The sequence below is a fragment of the Falco naumanni genome, chromosome 1 (assembly GCF_017639655.2).
Source record: "Falco naumanni isolate bFalNau1 chromosome 1, bFalNau1.pat, whole genome shotgun sequence".
NCBI classification, from domain to species: Eukaryota; Metazoa; Chordata; class Aves; order Falconiformes; family Falconidae; genus Falco; species Falco naumanni.
This window is the reverse complement of record NC_054054.1, coordinates 20606844-20628522: the sequence shown is the minus strand read 5'-3', so window position 1 is coordinate 20628522 and position 21679 is coordinate 20606844. Positions and strand designations below refer to the sequence as shown.

Below are 21679 nucleotides of genomic sequence, written 5' to 3'. Positions count from 1 at the left end.
GGTTGTCTTCAAGTTGTTCTGCCTAAAATCAGCTAGGACAGTAGAACTCAGATTTACCATGCAGTGGTTAAGGCTCGGTGCCAACATAAACATACTAGACTTATGTAAATATTATTATATATAATATTTATATTGAGAGAGAGATGAATCTGTTAGAACCATGCAGATTAACTGGCTTCTGTCAGGTAGTTGTGAACTGACTGGGCAGTGTTTATGCATGATTCCTCTATTTCCTGGGATGGATTGCAAAGATGGTTCGGCACTTAAATCATTTCAGTGCCCCTGGATCTCTTACTGTGAAGTTTTACTAAGCATTTAAACCACAGTACTCAAATTTATATTGATAGGGTAAATAGATAATTCTATGCCAGTAAAGCCAACTTGAGCATAGCCATGGTTGGCCTAGCAACGAGGAGCTCAATGGACCCTGACTGATGCCAACCCTTGGATAATAAATTCCGAAGTAGTTAGTGCGTGTGGATGTTGTATTGCGGCAGGATTAGATCACACTTGAGCTAGATTTTGTCCTACTTCAGCTGCCTGTTGGCTAAATTGCTGGTTTTATTTTGGTTCAAGGAGAATCTGCTGGATGCTGCTATCAGCAATCTGCTCAACATAAAGATTCAGCATTTTAAGATTACTTGGAAATTTGCAGTGAGTATATCGATCCAGTGGTCTGGTTAGTTAGTGGTGGGCTGTGGATCTTAAAACTTACTCTTAATTGTATTTACTATTTTTTAAATTTCTGTGTGATGGCTCTGATCCATAAAGTGCTGCATGGTTTTGAGAGTTGATTTTTGGAGAGAACTGAAGTGTGTGAGCTGATAAACTCCAGGTTAAAAAAATCTAGGTGCAAGATGCAGGATGTTATTAAAGCAGTAACAGCTATTTACTTTATCTGTTACTGTATGCTAAAAGAAATCCCAGGATTTCCCAGAATAGTAGAATCGAGCCTAGTTTCAGTGAATTGAGGGTGACTGAGAAGACTTGCCAATAAAAATAAGTGTACTTTCCCAGTCAAGGTTATGTGAATCTCCGAGTGTTAGTGCCATTTGTCACCTGTCACATAGAGACTGATATGCCAAGTGACCTGTAAGGCTTTGTGTCAGGCTTATCTAAAGCATTTAAATGTGTATCTTAATGCTCTCTTTCTGTTTTCCAGCCAAATACTTACTAGCAGGAAAATCTGGTGAAGTAGTTTCTTTTTGTTCAGAATGGGAGATGTGGTCAAGGGGTGGGGTTGAGGTACAGTCCCATGAGCTGACAATGGTCAGTACTGACAGGCTGCAGCAGTCATGGTGGTTCCTCCAAAACTGGACCTGGACTTTTAGTTCATGTCATAGCTGTTTGCTGATCCTACACTTTGCTCTTGACTATGATATAGCTCCAAACTCCACCAAAGTTTATTGTGATTATCTGGATTACTGACTTGAATCTAATCTCATCTGTAAAACAGTGAGCTTCAGAGTTCTGAGCTTGACATAATAGCAAGAGAGCGCCCTGCATGGCTCAGATAGTTACATATTTGTATATCCAAAAGGAAAAGGTGGCTTCAAGGCAAAACATTCTTTTATTTGTGTCTCATGTAAAAGCAGGACAGACGCTCAGATTCTGATTCTATTTCCAGCTCAGAAATGGACTTTGTGTGACCTTGATCAAATGAACCCCTCTACATACCTGTAAAATGACCTTCCCTTCCATTAATAAGCCATATATATCATAAAATAACGTGCCAGTGATTTGGTTAACTACTACAAAAAAGGATTCTGCAGAAATGCCTGTATGTGAATGTATGGTGTAAACTAGTGGTATGATTTAACTGTGGTACTCCCAGCTTTTGTATAAAGATCTTTGGTGGTGTTAAAAGAAACCTGTGTGAAATATAGATCTATTTATCAGCCATTATGAGCCACTGGGTGAGCAGTAGCTGGCTCTGGCTGAATTGATTGTCACAGCTCAGCAGGAAAGAGGATTTTATCTTTACTTGATAGTACAGATTCAGAACAGAAAATAATGCAGGTTTGGAGAACAGTTCAGTCTCTCAGGAAGTGTAAAAGTAAATGTCCATGTTAAAGAAAATGAAAGCTTTGGAATAACGGGGGGGAAACATGCAGCCAAGTATTTCAAGAAATTCTGGATTGTGAATACTGAGATGAAAATTCACTGTGTTTGTAAGCTGTGATATTTTCCAACTTCAGAAACAGAAGTTCTGAAGTTCTGTATGCGCTAGGAAATGCTGTTCTCCTCTGAAGGGCTGAAGAACTCAATGGCTGTCTGATTCCATACATTTAGATCCTAAAGCTTACTACTGTAAAAAACTCTCACGCTGGAATTATTTCCGAAAAAGCTTAAAGTGTGCAATTTTACAGGAATGTGAAATGCGTGGCGGCAGTAGCTGTCACCACTGTTACTGAAATATGGCCGGAAGAAGGAGCTATTGTCTTTTCCATTTGTTGAAGAGGCGTCGTAGTTGTGCAAGATGTGAGAGACAGTGTAATATTCCATTTCGCCTCTTCCATAAAAATGCCCTTGTTCAAGGTTATATCCTTTTCTGGGCTGGGTACGAAATGTATTTCGGCACTCCTGCTGCAGGCTGCGCCACTTCTCAGCAGGGAATTCAAACATTCAGTAGGGCAGTGCGGCCAAGCAGGAGCATGACTGGGTTGGTGAGCGGGCTGGGAAGATTGTAGTCCTGGCAGCAAACCGTTACCTGATAGATGTAGATATACATAGACACTTGTGCAGTTGCACCCATAAATTGCAGTTGGTTCGAGCAAACAGTGCTTGTGTTTTGTGCTGAACTAAATCTGGCCCTTCATAACTTTTTGAATGAGACTGTTGTTTGTCAGGGATGTACATACTTTTTGGGTTTGCCTAGAGCTAAAAAAAGTCAAGCCAAAAGTGTTGCTGTGGAGAACCTAATAGGCAAAGAAGAGAAATTGCCAAGAAGCCCATCGGTCTAGAATTACTTCTAGGATCAGCCGTTTGCACGTGATGAGGCTTTTATTGTAAAAAATATTTTCACGGATTTGTTTGAAGACATCGGGTTGACTATTTCCATCTCTCTCACGTGCGGCCCCAGGAATTGATATTTGGCAGCCGAGGATGAGGATGGGTCTGTAGCACAGTTGTATTTGGCAGTTCCCTTATCCACTACGCAAGGGGTTTCTGACAGCTCCTCGTAAGTGTAGCTGCAGTGCTCCCTAGTGGTTGGCAGCGGTGAATTAATTTTTGCTCTTTGTAAACGAGAAGTACTTTACCACTGGCTTATCTCAGTAGGACTTCTGTTATAGGCATCTTGATTTAAATAGTGAAGTTTTTCTCCTCAAGATTTCTAGGACCTAGAGAATTTATTACAACTTACAAATTTAGAGAAGCAATTATTTGAATCGGGGAACAATGAGGTGCTGAAAATTCAACCTCAGTAATATTAATTAACAAACAGTAAAATTTTACATCATCCTTTTTATTTTAAAAAGCATGAAAACAGTACAAAGAGAAGAATGAGGAAATAAGTAATAAGCAGCAGCTGGACCATAGAAAATAACCTGACTATATTCTCTCTCAGCTGTACAGTAAGTAGGACTAGTGATTCTCTTAAGTAACGTAATTAGTTTTACTACGTAGTCACAGGACAGAAGCGAGCAAGAACACGTAACATTCAGAAGATTTTAATGATGCTTTAAGGCGAAATATAATGTACAGAGTAACCCTCTTAACCTAGTACAAAAATACTGTGCCCAGAAACTATATATTTGTTCAAATATTTTGAAAAGATGAAAGAATACAAATGGACAAACTCAGTGGCTAGTGACTGTGATTCAGATTTTTATTAAACTATAATAGAAACGTATATTAAAACTATTTACAGTGCATTTCACACTACATTCTTTAAGAGACACATGCAGGTGTCTGCCATGTGAATACATCGAGGGCTCAAATTCCAACTTCGGTTACATCTGTAAGGTACCTTGGGCATCAGCAGGAATAGCTGAGTACAGCAAAGAGCAGGTGAGGCAGGTGTTACCAAGGGTAGGAGTTTGGTCCCTCTTTCTAGGAAAAAAGGTGGATTTGACCCGTTCTTTCACTTCCTATACAGCTTATTCCAGCTCCCACTAGAGGTAAATGGGAATCATAGAATTGACTTCAAATGGGTATTTGAGCACACCTTAGGCCCTGGCATGACAAGCTCACACTGTGAAAGTTAGTGGAAACAGCTATTATATAGCGCTGTCACATAAATACACATTTACAAACAGTGGTACTTAGATTTGAGTTTCTCTATGGAAACAAACTTCTTTATCTGGAAAATAAACTTTCCCATGCAATTTCCATTCACCTAGCAATGACAAAGAAAAAAGATTTTGCTGTCACAATTTGCTGTGCTTAGCAAATGTCATTAATTAGCAGGCCAGGTTCTGTGATGTTCCTTGTTCCCATGAAAGTCCAAACCAAAAAAGTCAGCCCTCATTATTTATCATACTCTAGCCAAATTATCTCTTTTCTTTTTTTTTCTTTTTTTTTTTTTCCCCCCCAGTGCACCAATGTTCAAGCTTATCTTTCAAATTAGCGCAAGTCCCTGAACAAGTATGGCAGAGAACTGTGAAATAAAGCTGAAACCTTGTGGAATGTAAACTGCATGTGATTTGACAGGGAGAAGAAACTACAGCATCACAGAGACAAGTCTCTTAATCAAAGGTAATGTACAAATATGCCTGAAATACTAGGTCTCTATAAAACCTTTACAAATGTATGAATTTATTATGAATGAGGCATTTTTTTCCATCAAATCTCTGCTGTCTTCTCATGCATAACTGCAAGGGGCACCATCCAGATCATTTGGCCAACATCCCCGAATTTTAAGGGGCTAGATCTGATGCTTCGTGATCTTTCTGTATAATGGGGTGGTCAATCAGTTACATAATTTTGAAAAATCTTATAAATGAATTAGACAGTGTTCTGATTCTGTCAGTTTGCGCCACTGCCAGATAAAACATATTGGATTGGAGTTCAAAATTTATCTTTACATGCATGCCATTGTCTGAGGGTGGTGCATAAAATCAGGCTTCAGTCCTCTCTTCTAAAGAGAGCTCAGCTGGTCACCAATGCAATAGAGGATTTGCTTTTATCGCTAGCTCACTTGTATTCTGTGAAGGTATGAGAATAATCTATTCTTAACTTTAACTGCTACTAATTAAAAATACCATCTCCAAAATCAATGTAACATTATTTTCCCCTCCTTTCTTTTATTGTGTGAGATAACAGAAAACCTAGACATTCTACAGCTAATATTGGATGTGTGACTAACTTGTTGGAAAAGAAGTATTGCCTACAGCTTAAGAGCCTCACTGTTCTTTTTAATTACAAGAGGTAAGGTTAATCAGTAATTTTGTGTATGTTAATATGTACAACAAGCAATTTTTTCAAAAAGGTTAACAAAACCAGAAAGAAAAGTGTACTTTAAGCATTAAACTGTGCTGTAGAGTGACTTTAAATGAAACTATGTCCGTGTCTGAGAAAAACAGATGTCTTCGTTGAGACAAGTATTAAAAATTAGTGGAACAAATTCTGTACCTAAAGACTGAAATATTGAATTTCACAACGGCTTTAATGGACTGAACTGACAAAGCAGTAAACTCCATTTCAGCTTGTTTCTCGTACAATCCACACTGATTGTTTGAGAGAGACAGTACAAATTGGGGAGAATATGTTTGAGACCTGACTAAAATAATGAGATACACAACTCATGATGAAATTAATGGCAGCTGCATGGCTGTAATCCACTTGCTAGGTTTGAAAACACTGAATTCTGAAGGGAATAAACTTCAGGCAGAAAACAGCCTGGGTTTTTTTTCATATTGTTGCCTATCCACATTATGAAAGGAATGAGCGATTTCTGCAAACGTTTCACACAAAGATATGACACAAAACCAGCACTTGCCTTGAGGCAGAGTGAAACACTATATAAAGAATTTGATCACTCTCTGAAATTTCACGAAGTACAGCAACCTGCGCTTCTAAGGTTCTTAAACCACTAATTCAAAGGGTTTGCGCTTGCATAAATATATACAGATACAGGTGTATTATGACATTTAAATGGTTTATTTACTAGGAACTGTCTTTCTATGTACTTTCCAATCTTTGTAGTGGAAGCAATTCTGAGGGTTGAATGTGTACAGATATTATGAACATACTGTATAACTGTGTTCATTTTAAGCGAACCTTTGCAAAACTGCAAAGTCATGTCCATTTTTTTTTCAAGTCAAAGATATGACTCCAGCATTCCTTTGCATTAATTATAAATTTATATTACAATAACACTTTGCTGAACACGCGATATAGCAAAGAAATACTGGGATCTTGATGTAAATGATACGTCACTACACTGTAACATCACCATAGCTGATCTGCTGTGTTGTCATCATGAAATACTAGTCTCAACCATACTAGCAAGAATACACCTTTATATACATATACTTTGTTCATATTTATATTAAATATCTCATCAGTGTAATAATTATCTCAAGCATTCAAGGAAAAGAATGTAGAAGGACTATGCAAATCCTGAAGCAAAGTTTCCTACTTTTCAGAAAGTACTAAAAACGCGCTTTTTTTTGGGGGGTGGGGGTGGTGGTGTGTGTTGGGGAGGCAGGCTGCAGTCATTTTTCTGCATAGCTATGACATACTACATACGTATATTGTACTGTGTATGCATATAAACACACATATGGAGCACTGCGTAACAGTAGTCCTGGAATTCCTAACTATTGTTGAATTCCGTATTTCTTTTGAAAACCAGGATAAATAATTTTGTAGAAAAATGTTATCAAATTCAGCTGCAATAATATATTACTGGTAGTCATTAGAGAAGTTTGGAATATGATTTATTAAGTGACAAATCATTTAGGCTGGCAGAAGTGCTGCAGACTAGCCACATAACTTATTCTACATTTTAAAAAAAATAAATCTACTATGAAACTTAGTATCGTCAAACATTTTGAAACATTTGCTTCATCTTCTGTTAGCTTCTGCTATCATTTATCTAAATGCAGAGACTGATAAAAGAGGTTGTTTTTGTCGTCTTTCTGACCAGCTCTTACAAGAGGGGATTGAAAATCTCCTGGGAAGAAGAATTTACTGCAGTTTCCAACTAGGATTTTCTGGATTACTGTGATGGAACTAAACTCCCACACTTCAAAGTACAATCCCAAATTTATTACTTTTGCCTAATACCATTGCTGATTTGAACTGAACAATCATTACTACAGATTAAAAAAAAGAGACATATTCTGTGTCTCTGTGCAGCTGAAGTTACACCTACTGCTCACCCATCTTAGATTGCTGATCCTGATCTAATCCTGCCTACCCAAAGAACAGTACTCTCTTTGTATTACTCTTTTGGTGTTTGTCTAATGTCTGTATTTTCTTGAATTGGTTCCCAATTCAAAACAATTTTTATTAGTAATCTTCATTTAAATATCAATGCTGCTTTTTTTTACTAGTGCAAGTTAATTGATTTCTTACTTTTCTGAATGTTAATGCCTCAAACAACTGGCAAATCCCTGTAGCATTCTTGGCTGTTTTTGCTTTCAGTATTCTTTTTTCCTATTCCTTTAAGACATTGTGATTACTCATTGTTAACTAATCTTCTTAAAAGATGATAACATAAAGCTTTCTTCAAAGTGGTCATAGCCATTTTGTAATAGCACTGGCCTAAAGAATCAGTCATTGATAGTCACCAAAGTGTGAATTCCTGAATGAGATTGGCATCTCTTGCTCTTGCAGTCACATTCTCTTCTACTTTTCCTGCCCGTGATTCAGTGTTGGTTACGATGATGTCAAATTTAACTTCCACATGAAGTTAAAACCAGGATATAAAAATGATCCTGTTTAGTCTCCATTTCTCTGTGTGCTTCTTGCAGCTTTCTGTGGGAGCCACTCTTCCACGGCAGCCTGTCAGTTATGTTATGGCACTTCATCAGTCTTCCAGCAGTTTCCATTATTCGTGGATAATTATGACACTTCTACCACAAAACTCCTAGTAATTCACAGGGTTTTTTAAAAATTCCTCCAAATGTAAGACATTTGCCAGGACATTCCCGTAATAAGAAAAAAACTATTGGGCGTGCAGATTCTGGGGCCTGTTTACTTCAAAGCCCGGTTCTGTCTCCTGAAAGAGGTTAGCACGGTAAACGCTGGATTTGGCTCCCCAGAGTTAGTCTCAATCTTTCCTCAGAACCTCTGGCAAGAGAACAGGCAAGACTGCTCATTACTTTTATAACGTAACACAGCAAGACTGGAAGAGGAAAAAAGGTGCGAAATGCAGTAGTCTTTAAGATACTGGCCACAACACGATCGCTAAACAACTATATACATCTATAAAGTAATAGGCTCTCGGGGACAGCCGAGTAACTGCACGCGTACCTCTTGTGGAATAGGGTAGCAAAAACTACCCTGGCAGATCTTTTTCCATCCCGGTCAGAGGTAATGAAAGAAACATACTATCTTCTTATAACCTTGGCATATACGTGGTCATGCTATATCTTGATATATGGAAAAACAATACAGCAGTGGCGAAACATAAGCCAAATTTATACAGTGTTTAGCAAAATGCAGTACTCCCCTATTGCTGTGTCTTCTATGTGAACTTAAGCTTGTGGTTGTTCAGTCGGCACCTCAGTTCCGTTTGGCTTGATTGCTTTCTCCATTAATCATATTCTTCTCCTGTTGTTCAGCTAAGGATTGCCATTTCTGCCTGTTTTTTCTACAGCCATCCAGTAAAGGGTAGCAGGCCTCTGACACATGCGTTAGGGCCTGAAATAAATCAAGATCATGTAAAAGAGATTATATTTAACAACAAAGGAAGAGTTCTTAAAGATGACCGTGAGAGAGACCAGAATGATTGAAATAGGAGGTCTGTCTGTAATGTAAGTTGTATTTTGAACTTCAAGTTCGAAGGCTCCCGGCTGCACATCAAACAAACACCGTTACCTGGCGCTAGTACAGATCTGACTGAGCGGCAGTGTCTGTACAGCGCGTGATACAGAGGTACAGAAGGAGCCACGTGAAATATTATGCTCTACTATGTGCAAGTGACCTGTCCAGTATTCCTAGTGAAGCACTATGCACGGACTGACTTTGCAAGCCAGTTCTTTGAATGTAGAGCAAGCTGGTCATAAGGATGACCTTGGAACGGTAAGAGGACACCAAGCAGGTACAGTCAACGGGATCGTATTCACTGGTGGTGTACCAACTGATTCTGAGGAGTTCTCCCAGAAATATTTGATTTCAAGACAGTATGCACATGATAGATAAATTATATTTGACACTTAGTGATGTTTAGGAAACGTTGTGACTGGAGTCAATCAAGTATTTTTTCACGATGTGGCTGCACTACTACATCAGAGTGAAGGAAAACTGAGTTCCGATATTTAAATATAGAATTGGAGGAGAAAAAAGTATTTTTGTATCTTGGAAGTGATGAAGATGTATCCTCGCACTATGACAGTCAGTCCTTACTTGCATAAAGGGTTCTGTTGGCTTTTGGAATGAACTCACGCTATTTGGGAGCATAAAGCAGAAGCTTAATAGTTCCAGACACAACAAGGTCTGGGAAAGGCTGTTTGAGCTCACTGATTCTGTAACTACTACAACCAACTGCCAAGTACACAGAGAAGAATCCTGGCCCCTCTGCTGGTCACTATACAAAATGTAAAATCAGTCAGAATTTCACATGGAATTCAGGTGTCATTCACATAACTTGAGGTAGCAAGGTCTAATTCTCCTGTAACTTTACCTAAGGACCCTACTGAATTATCAGCTTGTACAGGTCTTCATAGTTCCTTTTGGTTTTATTGGCTCCTCATTAGTTCCAGCAGACTTAACTGAATTATTATTGATTTACACCACTAGAAGAAGAACGGACCTGTCAAATCTCTCTGGTGTCTTCCTGTTTCATTTATCTGAATCTATCTAAATAGCATTTAAAACTGCTAAATGGTACTTTATTCGATTAAAAAATGAAAAGGATGGAACACATTTCTCTCATTTTTTCAGATTTCTGAACTTAAAGGGAAGACTTGTAGATCATTCAGTTTAACTGTACTAATTACCTAGCTAACAGAAGCCACAACGTTTCAGTTCACTGGGATCTGACCTACTCTGAATAACAGGGTAAGTCACATACTTGCAGTGCTCTATTGGGAACTCATCTCTGTTTGCACTGTCTGTCAAATTCCTGCTGACTGGATGAAAGCTGAGAAAACAGTGGAAAGGCTGTCATTACAACCCTGTTTATTGTCTGCTTTTATAGCATTAGAACCTTAGAGAGTGAACTGTATATGCTTGTCTGTTTTCATAGTAACACTGAAGTTGTCTGTATGTTTTGCCATTTATTACTCCCTGAAGAAAACACAAACCTGTGTAAGCAGGTACTAACCCCTACTTGCACCCCAGTCAAACTAAACAAACACTGAATCAGCTCAAACTGTAGCCCCTTCCTTGCATTTACCAGTACTGTTATGGGTTGGGTCGCTTCCTCACAGGCTCCCCATCCTCTTTAGTGCTCTCTGTCCCTGCAAGTCACTGTCAGGTCAGGACACATGCTGGCATACTCAGAGTCTATATAAAGTCCCAGACACTGTCAGCCTGCTATGTGCTGTGCTGTTCCAGTTCAGGTCAGGCTTCGAGACAAGATAACAAGTGAGAGTGATACACAGAGCTGTTAGGAGGCTACATGTTCTGACAAAAATGATGCTGCTCAGACCCTCCTTTGGATGCAGCATCTTTCATCCCCAGTTAGAGAGAAGGAAGAAGGCTCCAAACAGCTGTAGGTGCTGCCGGCTGCTAACCAGGCATGGCTTTGTATTCACTGTGGCTAACAAAGCCGCAGCTACAGCGCAGGGGCCCAGCAGCTAGAAATACTAATGCACCTCTTTTCCTTGCAGGGACTGTACAGGTGCTGGGTACAGTCTGGACTAGTATCACTTGGTAGCTGCAGATGTAAGCTGCAGTGCCTATCTCAGAGTAAGTGATATTTTCTGCTATTTTAATAAATGGAAAGGTAAAGGCCTCCCCTAATAAGAAAAAGTATAGAAGTTCAGGCTCTGGAGCTGTGGGCATTCAAACCTGCTCAGGAGTTCTGTTCAAAGAATTTTCTGTTAGTATCATCTGTACCTTTCCACAGATACTTGGTCTTCTTTGAGTGGCCTGCCTCCTGCTGGAAGCAGTTTTAGGAGGCTTCCCAGCAAAGGCTGCCTTATTTTCCTGACAAAACAGTTTCTACAGCACAGAAACATGTGAGTTTCAGGAGCAGCAGCTAGTAGCTCCCTCTCTGTCCTCTATCCTTCTTTCCTTCCAACTAGTGGATGTGGATTCTTTTTAGAAAAGTTTACTGTGTAAGAGGAAAAATATGGAGTAATTGCCTTGTTCCTCTCACTGGAAGATTTTTACAAGTTAGGCTATCTGTTCCTCAACTTTCTTCTTACTCAGTGCCTGTAAAATACTTGCTATAGTCCCAATGAACAGGCTTTCACTCTAGTGCTTTACTGGTTTAAAAAAAATAAGAAATCATTATGTTTTGTTTCACATTATATCTAAGTCTTTCCTTAGAGAGTTTTTGACCAGAATGAAAAACACTTCAATGAATTCCCTCATGCACTGCTTTTCTGTTTGATGAAAGAAATAAATGGGATGGGAAACGTTAAATTTGGCTACATTTCCTATGCTCAGCATGTCACACATCACCTTTTGCAGGAAGAATTCTGAATTCTTTAAAACTCTTAAACAAAACTTTTTATCAATGCACTACACGGACACCATTCTTTTCCTGGATAGCAAAGCGTTAGTTTTAGAATCCAGAATATAACCCAGAGATCTAACACCAAGTGCACTGAGCACAGCAATTACCACTAGGTTGTAAAAATGACAACAAAATGCATTAATCAAATCAAACAAACATTAATCATAAATACTAAATAATATCTTCAACTGAATAATGAACCTTATGTAACACTTAACAAAAAATTAAGGTACTAGTTTTTAATTTGATTTTTATTCTAATTTTAAATCTGCATCTATTAGAGGCTACAGTAAGTAGTTCTGGTTTTAGATATGTGCAGTTCTTTCTTAGGCACCATACCTCATACAGCTGCAAACAAACAGCATCTATGAATCCAACCTGCATGCTGGGAATTTTATTTTTCTTTTCTCTGTTCATTAGATCCTGCAGAGAAGAAGTAAACAAACTCTGTGTTTAAATGCATTAAACAGAAAACCCAACCAAAACCAAAGAGACAGGCTGGAATTAAAAAGCAGCACCTTAAAAGGCACAGCAAGCTCAGCACAGCGGGGTATTAGTACATGTGTGGCAATGCAGGTAATTCAACTGCGTGAACTTGCCTTAGGAGATTGTCCTTGGACTGAGAGGCCAAATAGCTAGAAGAACACACAAGCTTACTTGGTTTGGATAGGTTGCAAATAGGTACCAATTTAGGAATATATTCCCTAGACAATTTAGTAATACTGATTTAGAAGAAATAATGCTATCTGTTCTGGCTCAGAGATAATGACACACTGGTGGTATTTGGGAACCACAGAAGAAAACTGACTAGTAGGAAGACAGGGAAGGAGTTGGTCAGTGGGAGAACCCTGGCTTTTGAATGGAGCGTGAAGTGCTGTTTGTAAAAGTCGTATTGAAAGAGGTGATTCTGCATGATTCTGTCACTTACTGTTGGTTCTATGTTGAGTTCCTTCCGCTCTTTGTCTCCTTGATCAAAGAACTCGGTAGCTACAAGCTCAGCAATCTGTAAGAGATTTCACACATTGAGAGCTGTAAAACCGTTTCCTCTCTCTCCTAAGGATATATCAAATTGGGACTTCCCATAATGAGACTCTCCAGCTCAACAGCAAGCTTTTAGAATTCTAATTGTGCGCACATCTGCGCACAAACAGAACACCTGCATGTGCTGGTATTTACTCTGACAAAGCAAAGTGAAAAAAATGGCACATAGGCATCTTACTGCTGATAACGGCTGGAACGATCAACGCATAGAAAAAGATCAGCCAATACTAGTGTATTGTATCAACTGACTGCTTTGTAGTCAACACAGAAATGTTGGAAAGAACAGAGATTCCTGATTTACCTTCAGATTGCTGCTGACATGGTGTCATAGCTAAATGCACACATTTTGCTATAAAGACACAAAAACATCTTACAGCACTTTGAAGGACTGCTACCTAATCTCTGCATTCCACCACTGCCTTTGCGATAAGGACTGACTGGAGGAAGCAGAACTGTTAGGTGGAGTTTGTATTTAGTAAATCTTAAAAGTAAGCGTATACCCGCTGCTGAACTGGCCATGGTTTGGTTATGGCTGACAAATCACAAGCAGTCATCAGCATTGCTCTGTCAAAAAAACCAGAAAAAAATCTATGAGTGACTGTATTATGAAATGTATGTAGCCACCAAGTAAAATGATTACTAAAACAATATAAAATTTCAAGGAACATCAAAGTCAGAAAAACAAGTGAAATTAAAGCAAAGTTACAAAGTTATCCAAGGTTCGATGGTGTAGTAGACTTTCACCTGTGTGAAATGAGCAAATCTGGACTGGTTCATTTGGTGGATTCACATCAAATGAACTCTTTTAAAGACACTAGACAGACATTTGTTTATTCTGACATTAGCAGTAACTGCCATCTTTACTGACAATATGAAGGCCAAGGACTGAAACAAGAACAGACACAGAACATGACTAAATTAGACTGTTTTTTAAAGGCACTGAATTTGAAATACAGAATCCTTCCTTTCTGAGACAGCCTATGTAAGACTATTTTTCTGTAGCTGTGCCTTACAGCATGTCTCTATTAATCTTATTTTTAATTCACTGCCGCTAAGGAATCCACTTCAAAACAAACTGCCTGCCCTGAATCTTTACTCACTGGTTTCAGCAATTCAATATTTAAGTATGAAGTATCAAGAGAAAATGAACATGGCACCTAGACAGAAACCCTGCACTCTTTAGGAAAAACAGAAATGCTCGTGTGACTCCACACACTTCCTAACAAAGTTTAGCACACAGGTTGCAGACTTAGTACTTCCAGCCCAGGGAGTCATTCAGTGACCTATGTACCAGTGCCGGTTTGCCCAGGCCTGCAGCACACAGATCTCCTAGTCTTAATGAAATCCACAGCAACATGGAAAGGAAAAGTGGGTACCTGGTAACATTAGCTGACTTATTAATCATTCTGCTTTTACTTACAAAAATAGCTCCTTCTGGGTGGGATCTTCCCAATTAAATTGCTTCTTCCTTAGAAGTTCAAAAAATTCTCCTCTCCTCCTTTAAAAGAAGTTAAAACAAAAGATTTTGCAGCGTGCTGACACAATCCAAACGTCCAGCAATGATGATCCAGCCAAACTTGCTTCTGACTTACTTTATGTATAACGCTAGGTCTGTGGCAAGAATGGCCTGTTTTATCATTTTCAGTGTAGCCTTGTATTCTTCGATGGAAAGGCTGCTGAGAATCTGATTGCCCTTTACAAAAAAACAAAACCAGTGTTACTAGTGAAATGGGCAACAGCACACCAGTTTGCTAAAATGTCTCTTAGGTACTAAATCATTATGAGTTGTTTGCTGACATCTGATGCCATTCTTTTGCCCTGCTTCCTTTTGCAGATTTCCCAATTTAAAAACTAAACTGCCAGTCTTCTTGAGTAATGGCAGAAAGCTGCACAGCAACATCATCATAATCGACTGTTACAAAATGGAACTACAAGCAGAGCAACATCAAAGCCTTTAAGTGCATTCCATTCATCAAAATTACACTTGCCACAAGCCGTATTACAGCAGTTCTCTTTCCTCTTTCCCCCTCCCTGAAGCAGAGGAACTCTAATAGATTCCAGCACCTACCTATACACCTCATGTAAATGAAAATACTTTCGTTTTATGAAGCAACAAAAATAACCAGCTATGACATAGAAATATAAGCTCAGCAACCCACTGTTAAACCAGAGTACTTTGGAGCTGGTGAAATGGCACCCTGCCTCCACCTTTTTTCCATATTTTTCCGTCTGATTTGGAAAGAATCGTTACAGTACAAAGGGTGCCAGAAGTACCATACCTGCGATATGAAATGAGCAGTGAACACATACTGCTTTGAAATGATCGTGCAGGCAGAGTAACTGGTCTTAGAACTAGTTAATAATATAAAACGAGAAGAATGTAGTTTTATTTGCATATTTACTTAACTTAGGTTTGGCTTCACTTTGGAATGTCAACATTAACAGTGTTTGGTTTGGTCTCATCAGGGCTGCTTTGTGTATGTGTAGGCCGGAATGTTTTTTGAAACTGAGAGCAAGGACTTGGGTTTGTTCGGTGGATCATAAGAGGTCATGAAAATGGCAACAAAGCTCTTTGTTTCCTTTGGTCCAAGGAAACAGGTACTCAAAAGGATATTAACAAGGCTTCCCTTATTAGCAACGCCTGGAAAGGTTTGGTGGCACTCAGCAACGGCACTGTGATTTCAAAACTGCTGCGTTTGCTTTCGTTACCCAAAAAGGAATAAAGATCAGTTAGGAATGTATAAGGGTGGGAATCTATCCAGAAGCTAAAAATAAAAAGTAAAATAGAGAATAGTTTCCTTCAGCATACACAAAACTGTGGCACTCACCGGACTGTTCAGGATCATAAGGCATTGATCAAAATGATGATGCTCCATGATTGAGTGGCAATACAGTTGAGCCAGTGGATGTTCACTTCTGAGGAGTAAAAAGACCCATTAGATGGAGAAATTAAATTAAGCATGATACTAATCCAGAAATAACTTCTCTTTTAAAATCCTCTTCTCATTATCAGTTTAACCCCACCCACCCATGCTTGTTCTTAACCAGTTCCTTTGCCCCTTCTGTGTAACTGGCCAGACAAAATGAATACATTTGGAAGGATGCTGGGAGAGTACAGATAAAAAAAGACAGTGCTGTTACTTTGTCAGAGCACTGACAACTCTAGTTTTCTGTCTTCTGTTACCTGCAGAGACCAGCTTCATGCAAGGATTGAGAATGTAATACAAGGTTTTATAAAAAGTGAAAGTTCTTGTAGGAAAAGGAAAGGCAAGAAGAAGGGTTCATTCACAAGCAAAATGTAAATGGCAGGTTTGGGTTTTGTAACATTTTAAGCATATTTAGTCAGCTCAACTACTGAGCTTGCAAGTGACAATGCAGACCTAATTGGAAGCCCGCTGATACCAATGGAAAAAGTCCTGCTGACCAGGGACCAAAACGTTGCTGGAGTAATTTCCCAGTGTTAGTAGCTGTACTGGTACTTCATTCATCCCCACTCTTTTCATGACCAAGCTACTGCAGTATTGTTACCTATCCTTTGCCTAGGGTAAAATCCAAAAGGGAAACAAGATGTTGGTTGTACTTCAGGCAGTGAAAAACCACATGAAACCAATGGGGCAGATACAGAATTTAAAGCCACCTTAGTGTAAAAGTCAGAATTTACTGTTGGGGTAGCTTTAGACAAAATACAGAAACTCCTCCCTTCTGATGATTTCTAATTTCCCACTGTTTCTCATTGCATGAAACAGTTCTTAGCTTTTGCAGCTGTATCTCCATTTTCAGCCCCTGGTCCCACGTTGTCATCTCTTCAACTAAACTGGGATTCTTCTAGAAGTCTGTTTTGCTGCTAATCCTGAAACAGTCACTCTAATTCTGATCTGACCTACAAATGTGTAATCATGCAAGAAATTATTTTTTAGCATATAGTTCCATGGGACTTTTTATATGATTAAGAATCATTCACATGAACTAGCGGTTGCAGGACTGGGTCCCTACGTAAGGAGTGCACCCAAATAAAAGTCATGAGAGGCGACTCTGGGGATTTAGGAAGCACAAAAATGTGGAGAGAAAGATGGAAAGACAAACAAAAATGCGGAAAGGGAGATTAAAGGATGCAAGCCCCTGAGGATTATGGGCTGGCTGCCCAGCACCTCCTCTGAGACCATTGCAAAAGCAGTATAGAGCAAATACACTGGTGTGTTTCTGTAAGGAAACAAACTGTAGGATAGTGCCAACACATGCTGGGTGAAATTCCCATTGAGTTAAGTGGGATGCATACTGTGTCCCCTAAAGTTCATCCTGACTGAAGAGAGAAATATGTGAGAAATATCTTAGGTTATCTTCCCAAGTACTACACCAAACTAGAGCTTGCTGAGGACTTGCAGACCCTGGCTGGCTGGGAAGACACAAGTGCTGGAAATAAACTCAGGCCCTATGTCTGTAGTACACAGCATTTCTATTAAGCCACCACGCCAGGCCAAAGGACGCCATTGCTTTCTGAACACAGTGGTTTGGGTAGGCAGTTTTCATACTCTTTGCTTGCCCTACTTTACATGTGGGTTTGGAAGAAAAAGAAAATGAAACCCCTGTGTATCTACCAAAAGACTTTTAGGCAGTTCCTTTCCTGTAATTTCTCCTACCAGGACCTTTTTAATTTTTGAAACCCTGCTGCTTAAGGAAAGAATCATAAAAGTATTCACTCTCCCTGCTTCCAAGGAAGAAACAAAAGGCATCTGTTCCTGGAAAAATAACTTTTCATTTAGATTGCAAAGAGGGGTTTAAGAACAAAATTCATTGAACTTTCTATTGAAAAAGAATTATTAAGCTGTAACCATCTCTGCTTTACAACATGTGTGAATGTTAGATTTTGCTGTCTATGACACTTTCCCAGGACATTTCTGAGAGGAGATGACGCATCTCCAGATGTCTTCCAGGAAATTTATTTTTAAATAAATAAAGCAAAAAATAGCTAACTGGTTCCAATCACTGCAAGGCTACAGTTACTGCTGGAATCCCCCATTAGGGAACTAGAAAAAGGTTACTCTTTCAGTTTTGTGGGGGTTTTTTTGTTGTTTTTTTTTTTTTGCTTTACACATCAGTCTTAGCATAATTCTGAACATATATCTGAAAGGCAGGAATTCTGCTTCAGCTTAATTATTTCCTGCCTTTCAGTGTTCTCTGTCTCAGACAATCTTTTCTTCCCCTAGTATCTTACTTTACACACAATGAGAACAGCAGACTACTTCTTCCAAAGGTAGCTTCAAAGCCACTCTCCAGCTCTGTCAGAAAAAGGAACAAGTATACGTTTCTCTATATCTGGACAGATCAGGACACATTGCTGTATCACAGTAATCACATTATACCATGTTTTAAGTAAAGCTATTTATTTAATTGAGGAATCATATACTGTTATTTGAAGTGAATACTAAATTCACCGAAAACCACATTTGGGCAGATCTGAAACAATTAATAAATTCTAAAAAACCCAAGTATTTTTAGTTAAAAAATAAAACACGGAGAAGATTTTAAAAGAGTTCAGGTGGTTCATTTTGATAACTTCAAAGAGAAATAAATTGTTTAGCAAAAATATTTTGTTTCAAGGTTTTAAACATATTTTGACTTTGTAAAGGTTTTTTCTGTAACTCCAGAACTGATCAAAGTTAAAAGAGTACAGATAACCCAAAATCAATGCCTAACAGTCATACATTTTTAATGTGAATTTAAATATGTATCTTGTTCAAATCAACTTAGATTTCTGGAAAAACATGGCTAAATCATGAGTAAAACAATCAGAGTTCAGAGTGGCAGGGAGACACCTTTGTAACAGAAGGCTGCAGATTTCAGCTCTGTGCTTGCCCAGACTAGACGGGGAACAACAGTTGGAAAAGCTGCACGTTTCCTACACGCTGTCCCTTACAAGCTGGAACCTTTTGCTGTCACTGTGTGTAAAACAGGGGATGAGACTTGCAGAACAGGAGCAGAAAGATGCTGCCCCTGCTCAGTCTACAAAGAGTTCACTTCATCTGTCATCACAGTTAGTCAACAATTGAGGTGCACCTTTGCTTTGGACTCTTGATTGTTTCTGGCTGATCTTATACTTATTGCTTTGTAAAAACCTGCTCCTTTGCGTGGCCTCACATCATCAAATCAATTAGGTTGTACTTAATTATAGCTCTGTGACTTTGGTATTCATTTGTTTTTAACTTCTCTCAGACTTACTTACCTTTGTATATAAGAGTTGTTCACTCCCCTGTGATCCAAATCATGGCTTAGAGTTGCTATCAGCAAAGCCAGTGTTTCCAAGTCAGTTAGTCTGCTCTGTAGACAGTAAAACAAGAAGTGAGTTAGCTTTGTGATGGGGATTTGTTTTGCACGATGTGTTTTATATCTGCTGTCTTGTCTTTACCCACATGGCAGATACAGTTCTGGCCCATGAAGGACAAGGACATAAAATGCTGAGAATAAGGGTTATCTCTGAAGACATGGTGTGCAGTAATAATCATTCTCCACAGACCTCAATGCAGTTTTCAGAGGGAACATCATCTAGCCCTCTCTACTGATGAGAAAACCGATACGAAAGAGGAAGCGACTTGCGTCATGTCACCTGGCAGCGAAGAGAGAGAATGAGGAATCTTTTTTAAAATCTGGCCCCATTAATTTTAGCTCAGCCCCTCTGTTACTTCAAGGGAGTCAGGCTACGTACCCTAAGGAGGTCTAAAAATTCATTGTAACAAACGTCCTTGGAATAATCAGAAGGGAAAAATGTCATGTTTTTCACTGATTGCTGGGCAAATAAATTGAAGAAGTTTAAAGCCCGTGGAAAATTAAAGTAACCAATATCTGACTACCGTTATTGAAGTGTTTATTCTAGAGCTCCAACAAGGATTAGCAGAGAGGTTACAGTTTCTCTTCTGTGACTATTTCAAATCTTTAATACTGTTCAATAGAATCAGATAGAAAATTCATGCAAGTCTGTCCAGTGAGAAACAGAAGCTGGAAAAAGCTACAGTATTCATGCAGCATTGTGTAATGGCACAAGAACAGCAGGCACAGCAGTCTGGACAGGAATTCGAAGAACACCTAGTGACAGCGCTGCCACTCTACCCTCCGTACAATCAAATCCAAATTTTCTTTAAGAACTTACAATTTCTGTAGACTTGCATCTGCTTTTTAGACAACGAAACCTGTCCTTAGCCTAGTCAAAAGACAAATCAGTTTGGAAATGACTGATTTAATGTTTCTGCTGGGAAGATGTCTCCCCTGATGCTTGCTTTTCCCTTCAAACTAGAGAAAACCGAGATTTACGTTCAATGCCGTTCTGACTCCAGAATCTAGGACATGAAAATCAGTGTGGAGTTCCTAACTGTGTAGTTATGAATAAAACAATTTTGGAAATTGCAGTGAAGACTGACAGGATTCCAAAAATAGCAAGCAAGCTATCAGGATCATCAGAGATTGCTAGACTGCACACAGAGCAGACATGTCCATTTCAGTACAGAATGAATGTGAAAGCCCTTTGCCTTTGTCTCTTCCAGCGCCTTTTGTCTATCTTTTTTTTTTTTTCCTTGAGTGAGACAAAGTTTGTAGAGGAAGGGAATGTCTCTTCATTATCATTATTGGGTTTTGGTCTACAAATAGGATTTATTTATTCTCTCAGAAGTGCTTACTGTAAAATAGTACAAACCAGCTAATAACAATTCTCTGTAATCAAACTGAAGAAACACGTTAATTTAAAATGAACAGAAACATTTTGGTTTCTTCAAGAATATAAAACCAAAACCTAAAAAGGTATTTTGGAAAAATTACTAATCAATACCTTTCTTATTTTGGGGATCATCTAGCCCTCCAGTATTTGCAATAAATAATTATTATGATTTCGTAAAAATTATTATGTCTCTTAAGTGGAAGGTTGAAACATTGTTCAAAAGCACCGAAATGAGCATTCGAATCTTTTATTTCCCAAAAATGTTCTGTTGTTTGTCTGAAGCTGTACTCAGCTCTGTGTTCAAACTGAAAACATTTCCTGGTAAATGTTATAAGGAAGCATCCTGAAACAGGGTTGTTCCTTTTCTTCTCCACCTATTCGACTTGCTTGTGTCATAAGCATTAACTTTATAAAAAGGCATAATCATATATGTGCCTTATTTGAGATACTTCCATTGGGAACACCCACCTGATCACTTCCAGAGGATTTAACTGAAACTGGGGACATAACAACATGACAACAATTTCACAAAGCAAGCCCTTAAAGCCAGAAGTCTTCAGCAGAAATATTCGGATTTTACTAGGAGTACCACAGAATGATGAACATCCTACTGACACGACAATCAGAACAATGCATTATAGACTTTGTTTAGCCAGAAAATTCTTAATGAAGAAACAAACAGCAAAATGTACCTGAAGTTTACCAGATTTTAAAGCAGCAAACATGCACTGCGCTGTATTAAAGGCATGTCTCCAATTGTGATAAGCAACATTTTTCCGATAATTTTTCTTTACACTTAAAATCCATCTGCAGAGAACCTTTAAGAAACAGCATCATAAAGTTAACGGTAAATGTATTAGAAATCTATTATTTTTATGAAAACAAATATTTCTCTAATCCCACTTGAAAACTGTCTCTTACAGAAAAAATATCTCCTTTTAACTAAAGTAACTTCAAATATAACATACTTGTAACTATGAACATAGATAAGAATAGGCTTACAGTTACTCATTGAGTATGCAGTAGTTGTGGGTTTGGGTTTTTATTACTAAGGGCCTAATGTTAGAGTCAGGTGCCCTGCTGTTAACTCAGAAACTGAATTATGCTGAGATAACTGGGAGAAAAAAAATCCTTGT

General features: G+C 38.6%; 1 protein-coding gene across 5 annotated transcripts in view; it reads right to left on the bottom strand.

Moving 5' to 3' along the window:
• Nucleotides 1–3655: 3655 nt before the first annotated feature.
• Nucleotides 3656–21679, bottom strand: part of PDE5A (phosphodiesterase 5A) — a 142718-nt gene continuing 124694 nt past the window's right edge. For all 5 annotated transcript variants that reach the window (XM_040584203.1, XM_040584194.1, XM_040584185.1 and 2 more), the window contains 9 exons: nucleotides 21236–21361; nucleotides 19062–19156; nucleotides 15670–15757; nucleotides 14434–14534; nucleotides 14262–14339; nucleotides 13342–13405; nucleotides 12729–12803; nucleotides 12140–12223; nucleotides 3656–8814 (listed from right to left, as the gene is read on the bottom strand). In XM_040584203.1, coding sequence (XP_040440137.1) covers nucleotides 8677–8814; nucleotides 12140–12223; nucleotides 12729–12803; nucleotides 13342–13405; nucleotides 14262–14339; nucleotides 14434–14534; nucleotides 15670–15757; nucleotides 19062–19156; nucleotides 21236–21361 — 849 coding nt within the window. In that variant the 3' untranslated portion in view covers nucleotides 3656–8676. The remainder of the gene's footprint in view (nucleotides 8815–12139; nucleotides 12224–12728; nucleotides 12804–13341; nucleotides 13406–14261; nucleotides 14340–14433; nucleotides 14535–15669; nucleotides 15758–19061; nucleotides 19157–21235; nucleotides 21362–21679) is intronic.